The sequence below is a fragment of the Trachemys scripta genome, chromosome 1, assembly GCF_013100865.1.
Source record: "Trachemys scripta elegans isolate TJP31775 chromosome 1, CAS_Tse_1.0, whole genome shotgun sequence".
Classification (NCBI taxonomy): domain Eukaryota; kingdom Metazoa; phylum Chordata; order Testudines; family Emydidae; genus Trachemys; species Trachemys scripta.
Genome location: NC_048298.1, coordinates 3,502,996 through 3,520,125, shown reverse-complemented (window position 1 = coordinate 3,520,125; position 17,130 = coordinate 3,502,996). Strand labels below are relative to the sequence as shown.

The following is a 17,130-nucleotide window of genomic DNA, read 5'->3' as shown; positions in this document are numbered from 1 at the left end:
ATTCCAGACAGAGTTTTGGGCTATTAGAGATCGGGGTGGGGGGGGCCGCAGGGGTGCTTCACGGAATGCTGAAAATGAACTGCTTTCTATTTACTCTACTTTAGGAGATGAAATACAAACATAGAACTAGATTTGTCTTCTCAGTGTGGCAATCATCCCTCCAAGCACCTGCTCACAATTCTGCTGATAAAAGGCACTGTCATGACTGAGTTTGGATTTATAGAATTTTTTATTCTTAACTGTACAAAGAAAGCCAAATATTTCCAAAAATCACTTCTTATTTACAAATCCTCCCCATCCCTTCAAAACAACAAAACTTCTTAATAAAGGCACATGCCCTGCAGGCTCCATCAGTCACAGGATGGACTGGCCACAGAGACAACAGGCAAACAGTAAAAATTTCTAACCAAAAAAAAGAACAGGATTAATGAGTCTAAACACAACACCATATTCCTGCACCTCACTAAAGCCCTGTTTTGCCCATTGCCTTGTTAGTGCAAAGCATCCATTGACTGTGCTGGATACTGTGAAAAGGGGTGGCATGCTGGGTGTATGGACATGTCAGCTGACTTAAATAGTGTAAAAATAAGTAAATACTTACAGATAGCCAAAACTAATATGGAAACTGCACATGCCAAGAATATTATATATGCTCATAAGCATATACAGCTACTCAGTACAAGACACAACAAGCATCTGTAACTATTTAGTGACTTCTCTTGAACAGCGGCAGCATATATGGAAAATTCTTTAGTGTCCTATAAAAGCAAAAACTAGATTTTCCCTGTGCAGCAGACACTGGTGTGCATTCCTCCCTATGCACAGCTCAGCGGCAGGGGTCACAGATCACTTGGGATTCTCTGGTGCAAGGGCTCAGTGTCACTAGGAATACTCTGACACTGCATCCTACCCAGAGTTCCACTGGCACCTAGCCAGGACAACTGTGGCATCACTCTCTTCATAGGAGCCACCTCAGCCCCCAAAATGTACATGGAAGCAGTAAAAGTCCCTTGCGGAGGAAAACTCATGTATACCAGAGTTTGACAAAGAAATTGTGCCCTGATCTCACTGGATTAGCAAAATCCAACACAGTGAACCACAAGTGTCTTCTTAGGAATTTCATGAGATTGATGAAAGGTGTGCGTCTATAAATCTCTATCACACTTAGCTGGACTTGAGTTAGGTCGGGGCGGTGGCAGTAATCCCCTTCCATCCTGTTCAGCCAACAAATTCGCAGCTGGGGAACATGCACTCTGGTGCAAGTCATAATTTATTTGCTGAGCTTTGCCTCTCCCCATCCCACAGCTTTCTGCCAGCAGCACCAGTACCCCACATGAGCAAAGGTGCAGACCAGTTTACAAACAGTGTTGGTTTGAAGTACAGCATTGGGTTCAGCCAGGCAGCCACAGTATCAGAAACCAGACAATTTGTTAGCTGCATTGAAAAGAAAACAAAGGAGGATGTGTGACAAAGGGACGGTTTAATGATTCTACTGGCTGTCCCTATGCAAAACAAAGAGGCAACTGGTTCTGAGATACCAGAGCATGAGTGCTTGGTTCTCCACTCTGCTACACCAGTGAAAACTCAGTTGACATCAGAGACATAACAGTGTGAGGAATCAGATCATGGCTTCAGGTGCAAAGAGCATAGAGAGGTGCGAAGACTGCAGAGAGGGCTTCATCACTGAGATACTGCTTTTGGCTTGCCAAGTTGGGTGGAGATCCTCCCCCCATGCAGTGTGACTGCACTTTGCACCTTTAATTGGACGGAAGAGTTCCATGTTCTGGCAAAAGCTGCAAACAACACTAATAATGGTGCCCAGTGCAATTCAGTCCCTGGGAGTCAGCAGGGAACAGGACCCATCACCACTGCTCTTTGGGCAGTGCTCCCCAAATGGTGAGTCCCAACCCACTAGTGGGTCATGGGAAGGTTCTAGATAGGTTGTGGGGCCCTAAGCAAACATACACTTGTCCTGGCCTGGTGCAGTCTCTCCTATCCCATGGAGTGGGTCCGGCTCCCATACTAGGCGCTGTGACCTTGCACATGGGTCACAATGCCTCTCACTCAAATTTGGCCTAGTCTCTCCTCTGTCATGACAGAGGGGTGGCTGGACCAAACCTGAGTGGCTCTGCGACCCTGTGCACCAGGTAGCAACACCTGGAGCTGGGAGAAAGGCCCAGTTCTGTGAGATGGGAGCTACTCTTGTGGGAGTGAGTACAGAGCAGCCTCTTCCATGACCTCTCCACTATACCAGGCAGGAAGGTATCAGGGAGGAGGATGCATATATGTAACCGTGTGTGGGGGGGTCACAAAAAAGATAAAAATGCAGTTGATGAGTCATCTTAGTAAAAAGTTTGGGGAACCACTGCCTTAGCAGTTAATTTGTTTCTTCTAGTGAGTTGGCTTTGTGTGAGCAGGGCCAGTTCAGACAGGCTGCCAAATCTACAGCCCACGTGCGCCTCACCCAACCAAGGGAGGGTGAAGTGCTATCAGGACCATTAGTGCACTCACACCAATGCCACGTCAAGTGAAGCATGAGTTGCTTTGTGCTGACAGAGCTCTATGCTAATAAAAGCTGAATCCCCTGGGGCTTTCCAGCCTCCCTTTTCTCCAAGCTTTTGCCACAGACACAAACATATTCTGGACACATTACATATGCCCTACCCCATGGGTTTGACACTCTCCCCCGTTATCAGGCATGTCAGAGCAATCTGGGGCAGGCAGAGGGGAGAAAGTTGTGCACTTGGCCCTTTTGGCCCAGAAGGCCAATCAAATAGCATCATAGGGGTCCAAGTTTGTTGAACCAGCATTGTGTGTATGTGTCTGAGTTGCAGCATGTGTTCAAGCACACAAACACACACACGCAAAAGAAAACACGCACATACAGAACCACGTCTCTCTCTCTCTCAACCCACATACCATATCTGTTTTATTCTCATGCCCACCTTCTTTACCTAGTTGCACACCCATCTGTAGTCTCTCTTTCACACACCCCTCTCTCTTCCAGATGGCTCTAGACACTGTGCCGCCGGTTGTTGATCATGGTCACAATGTGTGACAGGTCCAAGCTCTTCATCATCACCTCCATGAACTCCTCATCTTTTCTGGCTCCTTCCACAAACTCATCCAGTGAAAGCTCACCTGTTTCAGACAGAGACAGATGACACCAGGTCACTCTCATTCGTGTCTGGGGCAGAGAAAGGTGGGAATAATTGCCCCCTGCACAATCAGTGAGGCCACCCCTACAGAGTCAGTGTTTGGAACTACCGAACAGCCTGCTCATTTTGAAGCCACCAGAACTGGCAGTGCTGGTAGGTCTGGAGCCTCCTTTATCTCCATGCAAGTCTGACCTTCGCTCCTGCCTCCTTCCCAAAAAGGAGTTAACCCATAAGAAACTAGTTCCTCTCCAGAGACAGGTCACTTGGGGTACATTACGGGGCAGTGTGCCATGCAGAAGGGAAGGTCTGTGGGGCCAAGGAGGAAGGGCCATGGGGAGACTGCTCTAAACAGTGAGTTGACATTGGCCTGAGACTCCCAGGACTAGCCTGAAGTACTGCTGTGCCCACCTCCCCCCCCTACTGGCTCCTGCAGACAGTGCACAGCAGCAGCTTAGAGAAGCTCCATGCAGGCAAGGCAGCCAGCAGATGCATGGGAGTGGCAAAGATAATGTTCAGGGAATGGGCCTCTTTCGGAATTCACAGGGAGGCAACTGAATGGGGCTTATGTTGGGGGAATAGGAGAGCGTTAGAGAGGGAAGGCCAGAGGACAGGAGGCCAGAAAACCTATTTAAGCTACAGTGACATACCTCCTGTGACTCTACTGCCTGCCCTGGCCCAGGTGACTTTTTATTATCCCACGCGTCAATTCCCCCAATCCCCATTTAGCTGGGACCCTGGTTTCCATCCCTAATTCCACTTTCTCTCTTGGAAAATTTCTGGCACCAGTTCTACATCCTCCATAAACACAGAGGGAAAAAATGATTGGATTTTTGCCCATATCTCCCTCTCCTGTCTCAAAAGGCTGGATTCTGTGCAATGCTGAGTCCTACAGTCCTCACTGGAAACAGAGAGATTGCCAGGGGTTGCTGGCTTCTAGGAACATAGGAATTGCAAGACTGGATCAGACTCATGGTCCATCTAGTCCAGTGTCCTTTCTCCAACAATGGCCAACAGCAGATGCTTAGGGGGAAGAGTCAGGAAACCTCACATTAGGGACCTAGGATTGGAAGGGACCTCCTGGGTCATCAAATCCGTTCCCTGTAATTACAGGAAACCCTGGCATATAATCTCGTTAAGAATGTATTTCAAGATCCACCCAGTAGCTAGTTAGTTTGTTTGCACCCACTACTCCTATTGGAAGACTGTTTCAGAACCTCATTCCTCTGATAGAAATCTTCTAATCCAACATTGCTTAAACAGTTGTTCTCCCTCTTTGTTGTTTCTCCACTGATGTATTTATAAAGACCAAGCATATCCTTTTTCTGCCTTACTTTTGCTAGGGTGCACAAGCCAAGCTCTTTTAGCCTCCTCACATGAGATGGGTACAAAAAAGAACTAGATAAATTCTTGGAGGATAGGTCCATCAATGGCTATTATCCAGGGATGGTGTCCCTGGCGTCTGTTTGCCAGAAGCTGGGAATGGGTGACAAGGAATGGATCACTTGATGATTCCCTGTTCTGTTCATTCCCTCTGGGGCACCTGGCACTGGCCACTGTTGGAAGACAGGATACTGGGCTAGATGGACCTTTGGTTTGACCCAGTGTAGCTGTTCTTATGTTCTCTAGTCCCCAATCATCCTGGTAGCCCTTCTCTGTACCTGTTCCAATTTGAATTAATCTTTTTTTAACATGGTGACCAGAACTGTACCCAGTATTCCAGATAAGGTGTTCCCAGTACTTTGTAAAATGGCATAAATATTTCCCTCTCTCTACTGGAAAAATACTTCACCTGATACATGTTAGATTTGTGTGTATTAGTCAACTGCAGAATGCCTATGAGGCTCCAATGTAATGGGGCTATAAAAAAGCAAATGCAATCCTTTCTCATCCTCTGTCATTTCCAATGTTGACACACACACCCCGCCCCAGCCTACACAGAAATTCTTCTTGTTAGTTTCTAAGTGCATGAATTTGCACTTTAGGAAGCTATAGGATAATCTGTCCACAGGAAAGACTCCTCCTAAACCCCAATAGTTAGAGAGTGGCTGAAGCCCTAAAGCAGGAAGTTTATAACTCTTCCAGAACTCTTTTGTTAGTCTTCACTGTTGTAATTATGGATATGCTTATTATCCATATAACCATCCAATATCTCTTGAAGTCTCTGTTTGAACCTTGGCTTGAGACAGTTCGGCATTTTGCCACTGAACAACAACACTCATCAAAATGTGAAAATCTCTACCAGGGACAATATGGCCCACAAGCCTGGGAAAAGAACTAGTAGCTGATGCTGCTCTGCTGCCTGTTCAAAAAAATAAAACCTAGTGTGACAGAGTGGGATATGGCTACATCAAACTGTGAGTGATCTTTTGTTTTGTAAACTCCATTTTTGTACCCTAGCTGCCATTTTGTGTTCTAGGTTAAAAAAACAGCCTGGCCTGGACAAGGTCTGTCTGTTCCAGACACTGCCCCACTCAGGAGGCACATGGGACACCTTGTAGAGGACTATTGATGATGGAGCCATCCAGTTTGAAAAACTCTCAGTGACTGCCCAGCTCAGGGGACAATGGTTTTCTTCATATAGGACTCACATAACAGGTTGGCATTTCCCAGCTAGGTACCTGGCAGAACAGGGTCAGACAAGATTCAAGGAGGGGGCTCCTCTGAGAGAGCGGTCAGCATCTGTCAGAAGTCCAGGCTAGAAGAGGGATGGTACCTAGCCTGAAATGCTGTCTAGACCTCAGACTCACAGAAGGGGTGAGATCAGACTAAGTGGGGGTGGGCATGGGGCAGGGAGTGCGTCTCAGGACTGTTTGTTATTTTGCAAAGATCTGTAACTCTCTAGTGCTTTCCTCAGAATAAATTGATAGTGATTAAGATTCCTTGACTAGGTCTGTGTTCTTTCATTGCTGACCAAATTGTCCCTGAAAGGGTTAATTGAGAAGATCAGTGCTCCCACAGCAAGGTGGAACGCTGAGGGAACAGGTCTAAGGCAGCTGGACTGCTGAGCCCCACATCCCAAGGGTGGAAGATACATGTTGTGCACCTGGGAGTGTACTTTAAAGACCCAGAGCTTGGAACAGCGATTCAGCTTTTCCCCGACCTCGTTGATATAAGTGCATGTGGAATCCAGCAGTTGGCTTTACTCACATCAGACTTGTGTCCTCCCAGAGGGGCAATGGGCCATGTACTGACACTTAGTAGGTCAAGCAACAGAGAGTCCTGGGGCACCTTTAAGACTAACAGATGTATTGGAGCATAAGTTTTTGTGGATGAATACCCACTTTGTCAGACACATGTTCACTCACGAAAGCTTATGCTCCAATACATCTGTTAGTCTTAAAGATGCCACAGGACTCTCTGTTGCTTGTTACAGATCCAGACTAACACGGCTACCCCTCTCATACTTAGTAGCTCAAGACACCTGAACTATCTGGAGTAGAGGGCCTGCAGAAAGTGGGAAGCTTACCTACCACAATACTGGGGTATTAGCCTAGACTCCAGCTTCCCAAGACAGATGTCCAAAAGCTGGAACTGGCCCAGACAAGGGAGATATGCTGGCAGGTCTGACTTCCACTTCCTGGCTTGATCAGTTCTCTTCCACACTCCTCTTCCGATGTACAAACCTTTTCTCTACCCTTGATTGTTTTATCATTTTTTGTTGCCCCATATTAGAGCCTGTCATTCTCACAGGCTTCCCATTCATTTGTGTCCAGCTGAAAAAGTTGCCCATGAACTCTCTGCTCCACCTTCTCTGATTCCAAATCCTTCATACCTCAGGATGATCTCCCCCACCTTCAGTATCCCCCCAAAACCTCCCCACTCAGGTAATTATAGGTCTTTCAGTCTGACAGTGATCCCAGACAAGATAATGGAGTGGCAGATATGGGACTTGATTAATAAAGACTGAAAGGAGGATAATATAATGAATGCCAATCAACAAAGCATTCAGAAAGGAAAGTGTAACACCAACAGATGCTGGTCGTTGTCAGGCGGGATCAAACCGGGACCTCTGGAGCTTAGTGCATGAGCCTCTACTGCATGAGCTAAAAGCCAACTGGCTGTTAGCTCAGGCTGTAGAGCAGAATCATTTTATCTCTCTAAGTGGTCTCGGTGCCACTAGATAGGACAGAACACCACACCCAGGAGCTGTGTGGTTTACAGAAGCATTAAATGAGAGGAGCAATGCCTCAGAAAGGGCATAGATGGAGGAGTGTGTGAGATCTTATCAAACACAAGAGAGCATAAAGTTAGCAAGGAGACTACTGGAGGAGACTGGGCCCCAGTGTATTGCTGGCAAGATGAAGTGTGAGGGGCCGAAGGATGAGCTGAGTCAGAGGGCAGAGACAGGAATCTCACCATCGCCATTGACATCGATCTTATTGAAGACTCGGTTGGTGAACTCCTCCGCACTAGTTTCATGGTCACAGCCATTAATAGCACGAATAGCCTGGAAGAGAAGAGGAGGAACTAAGCAGCTGGCCCAGGATTAATCTGCTGCCATGGGCCCATGGGTGGGACTGATCAATCACACACCTCATAGTGCAGGCTCAGAATATAAAACACTCACAAATGGCCTCAATATGAGCAAAGGTGTCGCCCCACTCCCACCCACCGTTTCCATGGGAAAAGCCTGGGGAAACCACCAAGCCTCACAGCATGCCCTGAAGGGCATGAAATCTGGATTCTGGTGGATGGAATGGGCAACTAATGCTCATTGAGCATGCCATCCAACAGCCTCCACTCATGCAAGATAGTGGAGTACTAGCCCAAGCAGCTACTAACAACTGCCCATGAATCAGACAATGACAAAGGCAGGACCCAAATTACTTATGCCTTTAGAGGTTAAAATACACCCCTTGAACTTTACCTGGAAATCAGTTTGTACCAAGGAAAAGTCATGGAGCCCTGGTGGGGTCACATGCTCTCCAGAGGTAATGTTGCTGGATAAACAGACCATATTCAGAACTAGTTGCAGTTATTCATTCAATTTAAGGTGCAGAGTCTCTCTGGACTCTCCACCGGTGAGATTCAGTGTGGGCATCCCACTGATTTACAGAATAATGAGGGCCAAAGTGTACACAACCCCCTGTGTTATCACCTTAATGATGTTGAGCAGTTCATGTCGGTCAATGCAGCCATTGCCATCCACATCATAGAGCTTGAAGTACCAACGTAATTTCTGTTCCATCTTTCCCCGGAGAACTAGGCTGAGTGCAGCCACATACTCCATGAAATCGATATACCCATCCTGTGGGAAAAAGAAAGGGAGCATGAGAGTTAGGGTTCACAGGCATAGGTGCTGAGAGAGTCCTGCCTCTATAGCTAATATCTCTGCAAGGTCAGGAAAGGTGTAGCTAAGTGCCTGGACACCAGAAGCTTGGCCTTAGTGGAAAATGGCTGGCTTTAGTCTAAGTCGGGAAGAGGAAACAGGCAGCAGCCTGGCTCTGCTCAGGATGCATGCGATAGTTATGGGTCAACTTCAGATTTTTCTACAAAATGGTTCTGGAACACTTGAGAAAACAGGCTCCATGTAATTATTATCTCTTACATGTTTATAATAGCTCCTGTGCTCAGTGCTTTCCAGATGTGAAGCCCTCACTCCACATGTACATGAACATGTCCTTCTCCCCACAAGCCATGACTGATTAGGGGGCAGGAGAACCAGCCCCAGAACACTGGTTGGCTAGAGGACTGGGGTGACATCTCACCCCTGACTTCCTGCTGTCAGCCTATTTCTCATTGTAGGCGAGGAATGCCAATTCAGAGCAGGAGCTCAGCCATTCCCAAGTGGTTGTGTCCATGCCAATCAGCTGGCACAGAGGCTGAACTGCATACAGGAGCCACAGGGCTTAGGTAAGAGCACACATTGCTATCGCTACTGCTGGGAGGAGGAAGAGACCCAAATGTATCTTGAACTTGGGGTTAGGGTATCAGCCTAGGGAGCAGGCTGGGGCATATTCACAGGAAAGCTGGGAGGATGGTCCATATGCAGCAGAGGAGACCTGACCATCACGGCATCCATGAATATGGACACCAGACAATGCAGCAGAGATGAACTCACCACTCCAAGCTCGCACTGGCAGTGGAAGAAGTAACCCTATTTTGGGATTAAGAAACTTTGGCCAGGGGCTGATAGGACACCTAATCAGGTTAGAGAGCTTTCCTCTGTATATTTAGGCACAGGGGACTTGGTCCATTGCACTATTGCTGAGGTATGGGGAGGCATGTGTGACTTTCTCCTCCTAGGGGCCCCTGAATGGTCCTTTGTACTAACTGAGGTCTGGCTCTACCCAGCTAAAAGTGTTTGTCTATAGCTGAGTGCAGCAGTTATTTCTGGAGTTAATTTCTGACTCAGAGAGGACAGAGACAGAGGTCGGGGAACAAATAGGAATTCGCCTGTGCTGAGATAATAGCATGGATCTGGGTGCCATGCATTCTAATGTACTAAGGGACTTCACAGATTTTAAGGCCAGAAGGGACCACTATGATCAAGTCTGACCTCCTACATAATGCAGGCCTTAGTTGTTACCAACTGATTCTTGCATCAAGTCCATAAAGTCTGGTTGCAATACAGCAGTGGTTCTCAACCAGGGGTATGTGTACCCCTGGGGGTACTTAGAGATCTTCCAGGGGGTACATCAATTCATCTAGATATTTGCCTAATTTTACAATTGGCTAGATAAAAAGCACTAGCGAACTCAGTACAAACTAAAATTTCATACAGACAATGACTTGTTTATACTTCTCTATATACTATATAATGAAATGTAAGTACAACATTTATATTCCAATTGATTTATTTTATTATATGCGAAAAATGAGAAAATAAGCAATTTTTCAGTAATAGCATGCTGTGACACTTTTGTATTTTTATGCCTGATTTTGTAAGCAAGTAGTTTTTAAGTGAGGTGAAACTTGGGGATACTTGGAACAAATCCGACTCCTGAAAGGGGTACATTAGTCTGGAAAGGTTGAGAACCACTGCACTAGAGTATAACTTTTAGAAATATAACTAATCTGGTTATAGTGATAGAGAATCCAGCACATCCCTATATAAATTGTTCAGCAAGTTAATTAACCCCATCACAGATATTATTGGCCTGCCCCTGCCGGCCACCCATGATACTGCTATGAGGGAACCCAAGCCACTAGGTCCCTAGGGTGTTTTAAGCATCTGGAGCCTAAACAGAGTCCAGCCATTGCCCCTCCACCTTGGGATCCTTAGGTACAGTCTCAGAGTGCAGACCCTCTGTTTTGCACTCCCTCTTGAGAGCTGGAAACTATGATGATTTTGGTGATCTGTCTCTACAGATTATGAAGTCTGGTTAATATTATGGACTTGCTCTTATGAAGACTACTGTATGATGAATGCCTCTCTGTATGTGTATTCATTATTCCATTCTATTCAGAGTCATATATGGCATTCCTCACCATAGTATCTGTGCATGGTTGCACATTAAGCAATGTGACCACACATATGTTGTATGTTTACTCTCTCATCCTCTTCCCCCAGAAAGCAGCATGTGCAGTGGAAAGTCTTGTTTTGGTGGTGTATGGGTTGTATTTTTAATATAAATATACCTGTTGCTATGTGTTTATGTTAGAGAAGGCAAGGTCAAAGAAGTGCCTGGCATTAAATGAGGATATTAATATAATATAATATAAAATCACAGAAACTTGGTGGAACAATGATAATCAATGGGACATGGTAATACCAGGGTACATAATACTGTATATAGGAATGACAGACCAGGGCACACTGGGGGAGTGGTACTATATGTGAAAGAAAGCATAGAGTCAAATATAGTAAAAATCTTAAATAAATCAAACAGTACCACAGAATCTCTAGGTACATAAATTCTGTCCTTGAATAAGGAGTACAGCAATAGGAATATACTAGCGAACATCTGACCAGGATGGTGATGGTGACTGTGAAATGCTCCAGGAGATTAGAGAGGCTATAAAAACAGAAAACCCTATAATAATGGGGGAGTTCAACTATCCTCATATTGACTGGAAACATGTCACCTCAGGGTGGGAGGCAGAGATAAAATTTCTAGACACCATTAATAACTGCTTCTTGGACCACCTAGTCCTGAAACCCACAAGGGGAGAGGTAATTCTTGATTTAGTCCTAAATGGAGCACAGGATCTGGTCCTACAGGTGAATATAGCTGAACTGCTCAGTAATACAGATCATAATGTAAACTTACATTTAACATCCTTGTAGGGGGGGAAATACCAAAGAAACCCACCACAGTAGCATTTAAGTTAAAAAAAGGGGAACTACACAAAAATGAGAAAGCTAGTTAAACAGAAATTAAAAGGAACAGTCACAAGAGTGAAATGCCTGCATGCTGCATCAATACTTTCTAAAAACACCATAATTAGAGGCTTGGACTATATGCATACCCCAAATTTAAAAAAACCCCTGTAACTGGACCAAAAAATGCCACCATGGTTAAATGATAGAATCATAGAAGATTAGGGTTGGAGAGACCTCAGGAGGTCATCTAGTCCCACTCCCTGCTCAAAGCAGGACCAACCCCAACTAAATAATCCCAGCCAGGGCTTTGTCAAGCCGGGCTTTAAAAACTTCTAAGGATGGAGATTCCACCATCTCCCATAGGTAACCCATTCCAGTGCTTCACCACCCTCCTAGTGAAATAGTGTTTCCTAATATCCAACCTAAACCTTCCCCACTGCAACTTGAGACCATTGTTCCTTGTTCTGTCATCTGCCACCACTGAGAACTGCCTAGCTTCATTCTCTTTGGAACCCCCCTTCAGGTAGTTGAAGGCTGCTATCAAATCCCCCCTCACTCTTCGCTTCTGAAGACTAAATAAGCCCAGTTCCCTCAGCGTCTCCTCATAAGCCATGTGCCCCAGCCCCCTAATAATTTTCGTTGCCCCCCACTGGACTCTCTCCAATTTGTCCACATCCTTTCTGTAGTGGGGGGCCCAAAACTGGACACAATACTCTGGATGTGACCTCACCAGTGCCAAATAGAAGGGAACAATCACTTCGATCGATCCGCTGGCAATGATCCTACTAATGCAGCCCAGCATGCCGTTAGCCTTCTTGGCAACAAGGGCACACTGTTGACTCATATCCAGCTTCTTGTCACAGTAATCTCCAGGTCCTTTTCTGCAGAACTGCCGCTTAGCTAGTGGGTCCCCAGCCTGTAGCAGTGCATGGGATTCTTCCGTCCTAAGTGCACTTGTCCTTGTTGAACGTCATCAGATTTCTTTTGGACCAATCCTCCAATATGTCTAGGTCACTCTGGACCCTATCCCTATCCTCCAGTGTATCCCCCCAGCTTAGCGTCATCTGCAAACTTGCTGCGGGTGCAATCCATCCCATCATCCAGATCATTAATGAAGATGTTGAACAAAACCGGCCCCAGGACCGACCCCTGGGGCACTCCGCTTGAGAGCAGCTGCCAACTAGATATCGAGCTGTTGAGCCCAACAATCTAGCCAGCTTTCTATCCTCCTTATAGTCCATTAATCCAACCATACTTTTTTAACTTACTGGCAAGAATACTGTGGGAGACCATATCAGAAGCTTTGCTAAAGTCAAGATATATCACGTCCACCGCTTTCCCCATATCCACAGAGCCAGTTATCTAATCATATAAGGCAATCAGGTTGGTCAGGCACAATTTGCCCTTGGTGAATCCATCTTGACTGTTCCTGATCACCTTCCTCTTCTCCAAGTGCTTCACCATATGAAGTGGGTGCAGTTCTTTGTCACATATTTTTCCTAATGGCACAGAGAAAGCAACTGCCTTTGCATCACAAATACTCACCACTTCTAAGAAGAACTAGGCACCAATAGACCGTGAAGCTCTCAGCATTATCTTTGGAATTCGGAAGTTCCATACCTATCTGTATGGTAGACATTTTACCTTGCTGACAGAACATTGCCTGATCCTTTCAATTTTTGTACTGAAAGATGGAATTCCGCCATTAGCTGCTGCTTGTATGCAATGTGGGCATTGCTATTTTCAGCTTACTCCTATACTATTCAATTCTGTAAAGGAACTCAGCACCGCAATGTTGTTGCACCTCAGGAGAGTTCTCAGAGTCTTAAGCTGTTCAGGGAAATTGGCTCTTAGGTCCCCCCATGATAATCCTGGTATTAGGTGAGACACTTATGTAATTCAGCTCCTCACACTAGGGATTGATTTGTTTCCACTATTAACCCTTCTGCTTTTTTCACTCTCATGTCTATAATACAAGTTAAATATTCCTGCACCCACAGCAAACACCTCCTGCACACAGCACTTGGCCTTGCACAGTGTGTAGTGTCCAAGACCAATGCATGGATGCATTAGAAAGCTTGGATGACCTCAGCTCAGGTTCAAGGATGTTTGCAAGAGGGACTTTAAAATTTTCAATCTTGACACTACAAGCTGAGAAGTTGAAGCTAGCAATGGGCTACACTGGAGGGCTGTGCTGCACCAGGGAGTCAAAGAAACTGAAGAGTGGTGGTTGAAAGAGGAAAGCAAAGAGGCATGCTGTAGTGAGTCGGTGTGGCTCCCCTCCTGTCCGGAAGAGGGAGCCCANGAGTCGGTGTGGCTCCCCTCCTGTCCGGAAGGGTCGAGCCCCGACCAGAACCTACCACACATGCATAGCTGGCCTCAAGCATGAATAGTGTGTTGGCTTCATCATGAGGCTCTGTGCTTTATGCCTGGATTATCTGTGGCAAGACTGTCACTCAAGAATTTGACTTTTTAGTCACTCGCAATGTTGTAGCATAACAAATGGTAACTCAAGACCTTTGGTGCTTACACCATCATCTTTCGAGACAGATGGTTGCCATTCACTACAAAGCTACACATAGTCTTAGTCCTATGCTCTGCAATAACTCTATACAAGAGCTCAACACATTAGGCTTCCTTCATATTTATTAAAGGAGATCAGTTGTACACCCTGTGTGAGATGGGAGGTCACCTGTACTGACCTGCCAAACCTCAGCTTCATACCCATTGCTCTTGGGTTGTTATGGCTTTATTTAAATACTCCAACTTCAAATCTAGTCTTTTTTTTATATAAAGAGTGAAGGTCCCCTTTTGAATAATTAATATTTACTGCACAACCTAGTGCCTAAACACTATTGTGCCAGGCACTTGGGAATATATATAATATTATTTTATCATTAATAATAACCTATTGAACATCCCCCTTCTTCAATACTTCTCACAGTCCCAAAATACCTCAAGAAAGTGACTCTGGAAAGCAAGTTTCAGAGTGGTAGCCATGTTAGTCTGTATCAGCAAAAAAATACAAGGAGTACTTGTGGCACCTTAGAGACTAACAAATTTATTTGGGCATAAACTTTTGTGGGCTAAAACCCACTTCATTGGATGCATGCAGTGGAAAATACAGTAGGAAGACAGACAGACAGACCAAGTAAATTTGTTAGTCTCTAAGGTGCCGCAAGTACTCCTCGTTCTTTTTCCTGGAAAGCAAAGGGCTTTGTCTGAGCTGTCTTAATATTTTTGGGTGGGCCTGCAAAACAATTTCCTGTTTACCATGGTCACCACTGTAGACACAGGACTGACCTGTGGATTTTAGGAAGGGACAGTGATTCTTTGGGATATGAGATATTTATATAGAACCCTCAGCCCTGTACTGCTGTACAGGAGTGCAGCTGCTCATCTCTCTCAGCTTTATAGCTTGATTTACATCCATTTCTATTTTCAAGGCTGTTGTCACAAGGAAGGGAGCTAGAGACATACTGTTTTCCTAAATGAAAGCAGACAGCTACCTTTAAATTTCCAGACCCAATGAATCAATGGCTCATGACTTGGCTGTACTGGGCCCCAAGGCAGCTCTGGTGCTTTTCAGTTTCTAAGCACTCCACTGTAAACTGACTGTACTTCCCAAAAATGCTGTAAAAGCAAAAGGGCAGAGGATGCCTCAGCATCTCTATAAAGAGATGACACCTAGGGAAGCATTTGGACCTGGTAACTCCTGCAAGACCTTCTGATTCCCCTTCCCCCCGTGCTTTTCTTTCCCTCTACCAACCTGACTGCAGTCATCTATCCAATTCACATCTGCCAATGATTAGTTCCCTCCTTGACCCACAGATACATGCCCCTTTCTAGCTTGCCACCTCAATAAGATAGTCAGTAGCTTGCAGCAGGGAGGTAGCTACATGGGATGTATCAGCCTTGGAATCAGGAGTTTCAGGGAGGAGTCCTACCCTGCCTCCTAGGTGCTCTAGACCCCATTTCTCTATCCTCTGTTGAAAGCCCTAAGCTGGACCCCCTACACATCCATAATACAGTCATTTCAATTGCAAACAGTCTGGAAATTGCCCTATTGTGTAAAATTTACAGATAAATCTATTTTAGTGTTCCATATTCTCAAGTGATATCTGATACTGGGCAAACTACAGGACTGTAATAAAAGGACTGAAAAGAGCCTGGTTCAACCTGCATCCACTTCCTACAATGCTCTGTTAACCAAGCAAGAGAGATACACTGCAGCTTATGGCAAGCACCTGATAAGAGGGTTCATTATGCAGGTGACCAAACTCAGGACACACAGACAATGAAGTGCCATAGCAGAAGATGCAGGAACCTCTCTTACACGAGAATCATCCAAGAATACAAAAAAGGAATGTAAAATGCATAATTTTGCATTCCTACACACTACAAATACACAGGGTCCCTGAAATATACTAATCTTGCCAGAGCAATGAACAGTAATGTGACAGTCAGGCTCCCCTCTTTCAATATTCTAAACTCCATCTTGCTCCCTAAGGCACATTTCTTACATTCAGATGTTTAAGTTTGATGCCCCTGCTATAAAGCATTTTGCTGACCAAGATTTGGAAGTAAAATCAGAGATGCAATCATGACTGCACTAACTGTGATACTTTGGTTTCTTTGTGAGCAGTACAAGGCTGTCTAAGTTTCCCATTGGGTAAGAACATACCTTGTTCATATCAAAAGTGCGGAACATCTGTTCAATGTACTCATTGGCCGCAGGATCCAGCCCCCGAAGCCCAAAGAACTGTTTAAATTCATGCTCAGTCAGCTGTCCTGATGGACACTCGGTCATAAACTTTTTGTACCAATGGTGGATCTCAACGGTTTGCAGATCATCTACTGTGGAACTACCACTGTTCCCCATTTGCGTGGTGGATGCTAAGAGCCCTCTGGAATCACCTCTTCCTCTTACTGTTCTCAAAGCAATCTCTGCCTGCTGCCTTCCACCTTCACTCTCAACATCAGCTCATTTAAGTGAGGGATATACCCTCCCAGAAGCCAATTACAGTTGTTAATCTGCTCTTATGCTGACTTAGAAACCTTAAAGCCTCAATGATATAAAGTCTCCTGGAAATGGAAAGAAGTTGAAGGATAATCTAGCAAAGCACTGCTATTTCAGGAGGCAAATCAGAAGGGGTGAGAGATAATCAGATACTGGCAGGAGGAACTGCCTTGGTATTGCCCTTGCTTTCCATGCATTGGTCTAATTTTACATGAAGATGTTATTCGACCTTTCTGGCCAAAAAAGGCTGAAGGCTGTGGTGTTTGCAGTAAAAAAAAAAATGAATTAGAATTGTGATCTGCTCCTCTCTGTGGCTTCACAGTGACTGAGTCAAAGTCTTGGATAACATCGTATAAAACACATATGGGGAGATTTTGGTATCGCAGAAACTGGCAGAGAAGACTCATAGGCAGAAAGGGCAATAACCTTCTCTACTCTAGAGATTCCATTACAGCCTCTCTTCTCACACCCAGTTTCTCTTCCGCACAACCAGGTCTCTCTTTAGAGTCCCCTTTCACACAATAATACATTATTTCTACAGTGTCCCTCACAAAGGACCAGAACACTTTTTAATTAAACTAAGAACCATCTCTTCAATTTTGGCATGAAATCTCGAACAGTGGCCACCAGTTCTGCAAGCAAAGAACCAATACTAAATGTACAAGACTACCTAAATATTCACTAAA

At 45.2% G+C, this 17,130-nt stretch overlaps 1 protein-coding gene across 1 annotated transcript; it reads right to left on the bottom strand.

Annotated features, from left to right (window-relative positions):
* Window positions 1–229: 229 nt before the first annotated feature.
* Window positions 230–16,319, bottom strand: LOC117873827 (guanylyl cyclase-activating protein 1-like). Its single transcript, XM_034763644.1, has 4 exons — window positions 16,109–16,319; window positions 8,257–8,406; window positions 7,515–7,605; window positions 230–3,141 (listed from the first exon to the last, which is right to left on the bottom strand). The coding sequence occupies exons 1-4, from the start codon at window positions 16,304–16,306 to the stop codon at window positions 3,014–3,016; spliced, it is 567 nt and encodes a 188-aa protein (XP_034619535.1). The 5' UTR covers window positions 16,307–16,319; the 3' UTR covers window positions 230–3,013.
* Window positions 16,320–17,130: the final 811 nt, after the last annotated feature.

Coding starts and splice junctions, on each gene's coding strand:
- LOC117873827 (XM_034763644.1), bottom strand. CDS start 16,306: ATGGGGAACAGTGGTAGTTCCACAGTAGATGATCTGCAAACCGTTGAG. Junction 7,606..8,256: donor AACTGCTCAACATCATTAAG/GTGATAACACAG, acceptor CTTCTCTTCCAG/GCTATTCGTGCTATTAATGG. Junction 3,142..7,514: donor GATCGATGTCAATGGCGATG/GTGAGATTCCTG, acceptor TGTCTGAAACAG/GTGAGCTTTCACTGGATGAG.